Genomic DNA, 10415 nt, shown 5'->3' on the forward strand with positions numbered 1-10415 from the left:
AATATGATGCACAGTTCCCAGAACTGTAATGATTCACAGGCAAAAGAAATATATCTGTGGAAAATCTTAGCAGCCCCTAAACGTATTTTAACCCTTTGAGACATTGTGGTGGTCAAGAAAAACTTTCCATCCTGCTAAATAATTTCATAGTTAACACCACTTCAGAAACCACTTCATAAATGACATTGATCCTGTTGCAAAAATGAAAAAAAATGTCATTTACTGTAATGGTTTGATGCAATGTATCGCTATTATTGAACTTTATCTCATATTTTGGAAGATGTTCTTCTCTGTGAGTGCCTGACAGGGTTAAAGTAAGAGCTAAAGACCTGTGTTTTAGATTTTAATCCACATTACACTGGTTTTCATTGGCAAATTATTCCTGAAACGTTTATTTTATCAGTAAAAATGTCATTTGAGGTCCAGATATTGGGGTAAGACGTTGTTCCAGAACTGAGTGTCCTGAGAGTGATGAGCTGATCTCTTCTTCACCAGAGGATTCTGCTTTTCTCTCCTGCTTCTTTGTCTAACTGATGCTTTGGCTGGAGGTGCTGCTTTAGTCTTTGCTTTTAGTCCTTTCTTTTGATTCACTTCCTCTTCCTCTTCTTCTTCCTCCTCCTCTTCTTCGTCTTCTTCCTCCTCGTCCTCCTCATCATCTTCTCCTTCTTCTTCCTCCTCATTTTCTTCTTCCTCTTCCTCCTCTTCTTCCTCCTCATCTTCCTCTTCAGTGTCTTTCTGTTCTTTTTCATTGTTACCTGCTTCCCCTTCCAAGTGTTCTTCCTCTTCCTCTTCTTCCTCTAATTCTTCATTGTATTTGTTTTCTTCCTCTCTTTCTTCTCTCACATTTTTTGTTTTATCTGTTGTCTCCTCATACTCTGATTCCTGTTCATCTTCATCTTCCTCCTCAGGTTCTTCTTCTTTCTCTTGTTCGTTCAGTTTTTCCTCTTTCTGTACTTTTTCTTTTGTTGCTTCCTCTTCTTTCTGGAGTTCTGATTCCTCTTCATCTTCTTCTTTTATCCTTTTATCAGATTCTCTGCTCTTCTTTGATTTCACTACATCAGATGATTTCACAACTACCTTTCCTTCCTTCCTTATTTCCTTTACTTCTTTACCCTTATTACCTTTTACTTCCTCTTCTTCGCCTTCCTCTTCCTCTTCACCCTCAGTTTCATTAACTTCTTCATCTTCCATCTCCTCATGGTCTTCTTTTACTTTATCACTCTCTTCTTCTACTTCCTGTTCCTCTTCTTTTTCCTGATTTTCACCCTCAGCTTCATCACCTTCGCCCTCGCCTTCTTCTCTTTCAGCTTCTTCCTCATCTTCTCCTTCCCCTTCATCTTCTTTTTGTTCGCCATTCTCTTCTTCTGCTTCCTTTTCTTTGTCTTCCTTCTCCTGCTCTTCACCCTCAGCTTCATTACCTTCTCCTTCCTCTTCATCTTCTTTTAGTTCATCATTCTCTTCTCCTGCTTGCTCTTCCTTCTCCTGCTCTTCGCCCTCAGCTTCCTCAACTTCTTCCTTACCTTCATCTTCATTGCCTTCTTCTTCTTCTTCTTCTTCTTCTTCTTCTTCTTCTTCTTCTTCTTCTTTTTCTTCTTCTTTCAGTTCTTCATTTGCTTCTTCTCTTTCTGCTTCTTCATTCTCATGTTCCTCTCCCTCAATTTCATCATCTTCACTTTTATTTTCGCTTTCTTCATTTTCTGCTTCTTCCTCACTTTTTTCCTCTTCCTCCTCTTTCTCCTCTACTTCTTCTTCCTTCTCCTCCTCCTCCTTCTGACTGTTCTCCTCCTCTTCACCACCTTCAGTGTCACTTCGGTTTTCTTGATCGTTCGCAACCTCACTCTCTTCTTCATTCCTGTTCTCCTCTTCCTCAACCTCATCTTCTCCACCACTCTCTCCCTCCTCTATCACTCCATCATTTTCACTGCCTTCCTCTTCTTCATTTTCATTCTGCTCCTCTTTCTCTTCCTCCTCTCTTGATGCTTCACTTTGAGATTCATCATTGTTTTCTTCATCTCCTTTTTCCTCATGCTCTTCCTCACTTTCCTCAAACTCGTTCACTCCTTCCTCTTCTTGCTCTTCTACTTCATTCTCTTTCTCTCCACCCTCAGCTTCATCACTTTCTTCTTTCTCCTCTTTCTCACTGTCACTAATTTCAACATTATCCTCTTCACTCTTACCACTTGCTTCCTCATTCCCTCCCTCGCTCCGCTCCTCTTTGTCTTCTTCATCCTCTACTTCTTCTTCTTCTTCTTCTTCTTCTTCTTCTTCTTCTTCTTCTTCTTCTTCTTCTTTTTCTCCAGACTCTCCATCTCCACTCAGCTCTTCTTCACTTCCACTCTTACCTTCACTTCCTCTTTTCAAATCTATAGCAGGTTTTTCTTCACTATCATCCATCTCATCATCATCACCAGTATCTTCCTCACTACTCTCATTTTCCTCTTCCTCTTCCTCTTTCCTGCTGACTTCAGACACATCCTGGTTTTGCTCTACATCGTATTTTTCATCCTCTTTCTCTTCGTCAAGCAAAGATTCGCCAGACTCATCCTTCACTTTCTTTTCCTCCATATCTGTGTTCATTTCCTGAAGTGATGAGGATGAGGAAGATGCCTTATCCTCTTTAGAGATATCACACCACCCTATTGCTTCATTTATCAATGGTGCAGAACTAGCCAAAGCCAGAGCTGATAGAACAGCTCCTGCAGAATCCAGATTTTGGCTCTTTTTCTCTTCAGTTTGTTGGTTCTCGTCCATTTCTTGATTCTCTGTTTCAGGTTTTTGTTTCGATTCCTTTACTAAACGTCTAACTGCTGCTTTTCCAGCTGCTTTCTTTTTATCTTTAATCCCGTCTGATTGGGTGATTGTTGTTGGTGTGGACTGGTAAACTGAAGTTGACTGGTCTTCAGCTGTGGTTGATGATTTAATGGAAGGAAGTGGGTTGTTTCCTGACTGATCTCTGTCAGATCTCTGGGCAGATGATACACGGAATGTCGACTGTCTTTTGGATGACGCTGATTTTTTACTGGATGGTGATGTGTTGATTTCTGAGGATGACTCTTTCTTAATCTTAATCTGGTCCTCTGTTTTACTCGCTTTTTCAAGGTCTCTTGTTTGAGATTCCAGCAGTTTTCCTTTTGTTCTTCCTTTAACTTCTCTTTTTCCAAGATTTTCTCCTTGTGTAGATGAAAGAACGTGTGTTTTGATAGTCTCAGTTGGGTTTTGATTAACTGTAATTTGTTTTATCTGCTCTTCCTCTTTGCTCTTAATTTGTTTTGTATTTTTGCCTTTTATCTCGCCATTTTCTTCAGGACTATTTTGCGCTTTAGTTGAAAGCAGACGCTTTTCTGGAATTTTCTCTGATATGAATTTTTCCTGTTTATGTTCAACAGCTGAAGCTTTATCCATTGAGTAAGTGCCTTTTTGAGAATTTACAAGACGGCTAGATGGTTTATTTTTAAATGGGACAATATCAGACTGTGCTTCTTGAAATTTAACAGGAGATTTGATCCATTTGGGAGAGCTTGATGTAGAGCTGGTCTTGAGTTCTCGTCCAACAAAATGAGGAGGTTTAATCTGTTGAACTTCGGTTGGAGGTCTTGTTTTTACATGTATTTTCTCTCCACTAGACTTTACAGATGCAGAACCCGGATGTTGTTCTTTGCTTGTGGATTTCTTGTCTTGTTTGTCTGTTCCTTCAGATGGGAGTCTTGCCCTCTTATTATATCTCTAAATGGCAAAATATAAAACCAAACAACTGTGAATGTTCTTAATAAACGTTCTAGTGTCTTAAAATGATCTATCTTTATGTCTGATAAGAATAGATATAAGAATAATCATTAAAGACATTTAAGTAAAACTGGTTATTGTTGCTGTGACTACATGAAATCTTTAAAATTGAATTTTCTTATCAAAATTAAAGGAAATGGAAGAAGTTAAATATGAAGGTTTTACTTTTATGTAATGCTCTACCCGAATCTGAACCATTTTGTAATTAATTCATTGTTCTATTAATTTGTCTAATTGATCAACATGTTCATTAAAACCCCTGGAAACCTACATTAGACTTTCCTTGCCTTCAACTTTACCCAACATAAAAAGACATGATTATTCAGGGAAAAAGATGAAAAAGGACTGCAGTATTCCTGTAATTACACACAGGCAGTTCTGACTTACCTTGTTTGAAGGGCTGCTTTCCTGACTGTGCTCTGTGATCCTGATTATGGGCTTGTCTAAAAACAGAAATGAAAAACACAGCCACACACTCTCTCAGTAGAGTTATTTTAGCTTAATTGTATAGGTAAATATAATATATATAATTTGTGAATCATATAAATCAGACCGTATACCTGTAGTTGTTCTTGTAGGACTATGGATATAATGATTGCTATTTTGAGGAGCTGAATCCTGTATGAAGGTTCTTGGCGGAGGTGTTGGAGAAAGGATGTTTGGCATGGAGAGAAATCTCGCTGTGAAAGGAGTCAGATTCTGAAAGCTTGTTCCAAACTGCTCTGAGGAATCCTGCCTTTCTCACACACACATACACATACACACACACAGACACACACACAGACACACACACAGACACACACACAGACACACACACACAGACACATACATATAGATAAAGACACAAACATGGATTGACAAACAGTCAAAGGTGTAAAAAGTATCTCCATTTATTACTCTGTAGGTAGAAGTATAGATACTATTTATTAATACTAAACCTACTTAAAGTATAAAAGTAAAAGTAATGTAAGGGGGGAAAAAAATAAAGAACAAAAGCTTAGGCCACGCCCACAGAGTCCCCCTCTCCAAAACACATTTTTCTAAAAGCTATAATGACTATAAAAATAAAATATTAAAGTGTTATGGTTGATAATATCATTTGGGATGCACTAGGCTGTTCCCTAGTGTTTCAGCTGCATTTATGCCCTTATATGAAAATAAATGTATTTTAGTAGAATGTAAATATATACATATATGTAAATATAATATATAAAGAAGCTTAGTTGGACTGGAGTTTGTCTGGAGTTTGTCTCTTGAGTCTCTGCACAGATCATTTTCATACTAGGCTACATACATCTGCTATGTTCTTGCTGGAATGGGCAGTTGGGCGTGCAGGTGTGATGGATCACAGTATAAACCAATAGGGGGTCAGAATAGTGTATGTTTATACTTCTCTATATCCAATCACAATCAGATTCACTCTATCTGGATGGAGAGATTTATCTGGATAGGGGTTTTATTGAACGATGAGAAGCCGGAATAAAAACGAGCTAAAATTAAATAGGTATTTTAAAAATGTAAGGAGTAGAAAGTTCAGATACTTGTGTAAAAAGGTAAAAATAATTCTTCTAGTAAAATATAGACAGCCAATATATCTACTTAAGTAATATATTAGGAAGAAGATGACACCTTAAGACTCATCATGAAACATAAAAGAAGTGCAAGGGACTGGTGAATTCCTCACCCGCTGTCTTTTCCTGCACCGTGCTGATAGGCTCCAGCGGTGAGAGGCAGGAAGTGAGACAGGAAGGACAGGAAACAGTGAGACAGGTGTGGATGTTGGGTCCGGGAGGTTCTCGAGTGGCTGCCCCAGCAACATTGAGGTGTAACACCTGTCCAGGTTTGAGTAAGTAACATCTTCATCTTCTAAACACACCTCTTCTCTTTCCTGGTGCCGCAAACGTGCAAAAACCAGCATGTGACTCGCCCCACACGCAACCTATAAAACATAAATATATATATATATATACAGCATAACGTTATCCAAAAGCAGTGTGTAAGACTGGTGGAGGAGAACATGATGCCAAGATGCATGAAAAAAAACTGTGATTAAAAACCACCAGGGTTATTCCACCAAATATTGATTATTTCTGAACTCTTAAAACTTTATGAATATGAACTTGTTTTCTTTGTATTATTTGAGGTCTGAAAGCTCTTCATCTTTTTTTGTTATTTCAGCCATTTCTCATTTTCTGTAAATAAATGCTCTAAATGAGAATATTTTTATTTGGAATTTGGGAGAAATGTTGTCTGTAGTTTATAGAATAAAACAACAATGTTCATTTTACTCAAACATAAACCTATAAATAGCAAAATCAGAGAAACTGATTCAGAAAGTTTCCAGAAGTGATCTCTTTCTTTTTATATACTCCTATAAAAATACAGACATGTTAATTGGGTCAGAAACTCACCGCTATTACAGTGTAGTCGAGGAATCGCTGGCACACAGTTGGAGTGAACTGGTTGGTGAAGTTCTCATCTCCGAGGCCTAACTTCCCATAACGACCATCTCCAAATGTATAGAGGAGACCACCATCTAAATTGAATTAGAATAATTGAATAATTAAGGTAATTAACTCTTGACGAGACACAGCTGTTAACTGAAATCCATTTCAGGTGACTCTACCTCATGAAGCTGACCAATATGTTCAAAGCTGTCATCTAAGCATGAGGTGCTACTTTAAAGTATGTAAAATATAAAACATATTGCTAAACTGGTTTGTTTAACACTTTTTTGTTAACTAAATAATTCCATATATTTTTCTTCCTTCATAGTTTCGAAGATTTATTAGCATTAATCTACACTGCAAAAAATAACTATAAAAAAATGTACTGAAAATGGTTTAGGTGGATTAGAATGTTTGTTTTTTTCCCAAATGATGATTAAACTGAATATGAGGTACATTTTAAACCAAACCCTCCAGTTATGGGGTAGTATATATATATATATATATATATTTTTAGAATAATGTTTTGTAAATTTGAATAAAATTTGTTTAAAATATGCTGATGATTATATGATTATGCATCTTAGTCTTTTTTTAATGCTTCTTTATCTTTTCTGTGTGTATACAGTGTGTATGCATATCTTGCCTGTAATAAGGGCAGTGTGGTTTTCCCCACAGGTAACATGAGTGACCCTCCCTTTTCGGAAGTGACCCACAGGAGCTGGAGAATCTGCCTGAAAGACAAACGTCCCCAAACCCAACTGTCCAAATTCCCCATGACCAAATGCATACAACTCATTCTCTAGAAGAACGAGAGAGAAAGAGAGAAAGAGAGATAAATAGAAAGTAATTCACATTGTTGTGTTATATGCACATACGCTTGTGTATATACAGTATAATAAGCCCATACCTGTTAAGGCTAGAGTATGTGTGCCTCCACACGATACCTGCAGAACCCCCTCCAACGATCCCACCCGCTGAGGCTGTCTGTGATTGGCCAGCTGATCCTCAGAAAGGCCGAGCCTACCATCCGCAGCCTCACCAAATGTATAAACATCTCCGATGTCTTCAATACAACCGAACACAAACATGAGCATTATTTAATAGACAACACATAAACAATCATATCTGTCATCATTGTAACAGTAAAATTCACTTTTTCACGTGTTAAGTGATGCTAAGTGATGCTAAGTGATGCTAAGTGATGCTAAGTGATGTCAGTAATGTGTTACTTCAGTAAGTAACTTAAGTAAGGTTAAAAAGTACTTATTAGTTAACAAATAAAACGTTGTTGGGTGGCGTGGTATTTGGGTTTGTGTTTGGAGGGGATTGTTATAACTGAAAATCTGGTCTCTGTAAAATAGTTTTATACAGACATGACATTAAATAAAATTTTAAAGATCATTAAATATGAAAAAAACTGTTGTCTTTTCTACCTGGAATAGTTTTTTTTTAACCAAAACGTAATTTAACCAAAACGTAATGTGTGTCTATAGTAATCTTTTTAACCAAAATTAGATGTTGTAAATAAGTCTTTTAATAAGACGTATTTTTACCTTTTACTTTCAACATACATGAAATGATAAATGGTACAGTTTGGCTCCAGTGCAAAAGTAAAATATGTAAATGAAATTATGTTATTTTGATTGATCTTACCAGTGATTAGAGCAGAATGATTAAGCCCACATGAGATTCCTGTAACAGAACGATCTACTTTCAGCAGTTTTGGAAACAAAACAAGGTTTTCTGACCCCAAACCAAGCTGACCAACAGAGTTATCACCCCACATAAAAAGCCTTCCATCCTCTGAAACACACATACAAAATTATCAGATTAAATCAGGGATTAAATACCTCTGCATCTATCATATACACACATACATATACATGCTGTGTTACCTGTAAGCGCAGCTGAGGTGTTACAGCCAGCAGAGAGCTGTTTAAGTGGAGCACCATCACAGAACGGGTGGAGCTGCTGGAATGAAGTTCTCTCTTCACAGTGACCTAAACCAAGCTGCCCCTCACTGTTTCTTCCAGCTGCGAATATCTCCCCCCGTGCTGTAAATACGCACACCATCACATGTTACATGCGTCACATTTAACATTTAAATTACTTATTTAACATTTATTCTCTTTAATAGTGGTCTAATACAATCCCAAATCATTTACTTTGACTTTTATTTGTTTGCAGACAGTATGGACCCAAGATATTTTAGATTTTCTCTGCTCGACTTAATGTCTTTGTTTACTCTGTAGGTCCTGACATTATCAGTCTAACTGTAATTGACTCTGTTTCACACATTAAAGACTCAAACTCCCAGTATGCACTAACACCGGACCTTCCAGCCTCTGTTGATCATGTGATGCTACGCTGTTCACTCTCTCCGAGCTTCTGATTGCCTACACCTGCTCTATGTTAGTATAAATACCCCCGTTTCATTTGCTCCTCATCGAGTATTGAATCTATTAGGTTAGCTCTTCTACTAAGCATTTTATTTTGTTTTTGCCTTTGTTACCAACTCGTTTTGTATTTTTTAATTATAATTAAATAATGCGAAACTACAAGCTGCAGGCATTATAAAGTCATGGCATTGTACGTAACTGGCCTCTATGCAATAGACAATGTGTGGAGACTTTTGAAATCAACCCTGTATTGCTGACATTGCTGCCTTAAGACAAAAGAATGGGACGAAATAACACCTGAAACACATTTTTTTGGAACGTGTTGTTATATTCTGTATTTCCATGCTGTCCCAACCTTTTCTGATTCAGAGTTGAAGTTGTGAAGTTAAGGGTACTTACAGGTGCTTACAAGTGTATGGTTGGTTCCACACGCAGTGAACCGAACTCTCTCATGTTTTAGGGCTGAAATGAAATAGAATAACACTTTCACTTAAAGTCGAGTTTCACTTAAAACATTGCTGATTTGTTTGAGTGTGTCTAACCTTTGACACAGACTGGTTTGGTTATGGGACCTTTGGACTCCAGACCAAGCTGACCACCGCTGTTACTGCCGAACACAAAGAGACGCCCATGCTCTACAGTCAGAGGGAGGAAAGAAGATTTTATAATTATCATTATTACTGACGTAATTTTTATGATTATGCATTGGGTTCATGTCTTTAACTGATTAAACAGTTGTTCTTACCTGTAACAAAGGCTGAGTGTGAATGCCCACATGAGATAAGTACAGGTTTGTCGTTCTTCAACCAGAATTTACTGGGAACGCTGTCAGCAATCTGACTTTTTCCAAAGGTAAAAACTGCTCCAGACTCTGTAGTTTGCAGTAAAAAGTTCAGAGTTATATGGAGACACTGCCTGTACAGTCTACTGATCACATAACAACATTACACTCAATTGTTTAAAAAAACAAGATGGGGGAATCCCAGTCTGAGGTTTCTACAGCCAGTCCAGACAGAAACATAAGACAAATTAAACAAAAATAAACTACTGTCCCCATATGAGGACTTTCTGTACAAAGACAAAATTCATTTTTTATGCTTGTTAAGTCCTACTAATCGCAAATCGCAAGGAAGTTTCTTGTTTTCCTCATTCACACAAACAAACATGACAGTGAGGAAATACTATGGCTTAACAGACACCTACTTATTACTACAGACCTAAAAATACTACAGCTCATTACTCTCTCTCTCTCACACGTGATAAATGGAGAAAGAAGTCTTAAATGCATTTACATTTACAGCATTTTATCTGATGCTCTTATCCAGGATCAATGTAGAGTTAGGAGTCTTGCCCAAGGATTCGTATTGTTGTAGCACAGCATTCAGTCACCCAGACATGGAATTGAACCCCAGCCTCCCTCATGGTAGATCACTGACAAGCAGTGGTGTTATCCACTGCACCACACCAACCACCAACCAACCACGCATACTCTACTTGATACACACACACTATACTATACTATAGACACACTGTATCTTACCTGGTGGCTTCTTGTCTATTTCTCTTGTCATTCTGTCTCAGTATCATCAGTGAAAAACTCAGAGATCAAAGCTCAGAGCTGCTGGTTCTGGAACTGCTCTGCTCTCTAGCAAGTGGATTAAAGCTCAATCCACAAAGAGGATTCTGCAGATTACTGACTAAAGGTCCCAGTCTAACGTAGTCTAACACAGTCTAACATAAACATTACAAACTATACATACTAAAGATTATCAGCAGATACATT

General features: G+C 37.6%; 2 protein-coding genes across 2 annotated transcripts; both read right to left on the minus strand.

The window, feature by feature from the left end:
* Window positions 1-330: 330 nt before the first annotated feature.
* On the minus strand, window positions 331-6315 carry rpgra (retinitis pigmentosa GTPase regulator a). Its single transcript, XM_049485260.1, has 5 exons — window positions 6195-6315; window positions 5468-5722; window positions 4344-4519; window positions 4171-4226; window positions 331-3723 (listed from the first exon to the last, which is right to left on the minus strand). The coding sequence occupies exons 2-5, from the start codon at window positions 5644-5646 to the stop codon at window positions 412-414; spliced, it is 3723 nt and encodes a 1240-aa protein (XP_049341217.1). The 5' UTR covers window positions 5647-5722; window positions 6195-6315; the 3' UTR covers window positions 331-411.
* Window positions 6316-7029: 714 nt separating this feature from the next.
* LOC103045246 (retinitis pigmentosa GTPase regulator a) lies at window positions 7030-10203 on the minus strand. The gene is made up of 6 exons (XM_049484762.1): window positions 10173-10203; window positions 9378-9503; window positions 9175-9267; window positions 8129-8287; window positions 7887-8036; window positions 7030-7296 (listed from the first exon to the last, which is right to left on the minus strand). Exons 1-6 carry the CDS (start codon window positions 10201-10203, stop codon window positions 7082-7084), a joined length of 774 nt encoding a protein of 257 aa, XP_049340719.1. The 3' UTR covers window positions 7030-7081.
* Window positions 10204-10415: the final 212 nt, after the last annotated feature.

The sequence above is a fragment of the Astyanax mexicanus genome, chromosome 11 (assembly GCF_023375975.1).
Source record: "Astyanax mexicanus isolate ESR-SI-001 chromosome 11, AstMex3_surface, whole genome shotgun sequence".
NCBI lineage: Eukaryota > Metazoa > Chordata > Actinopteri > Characiformes > Acestrorhamphidae > Astyanax > Astyanax mexicanus.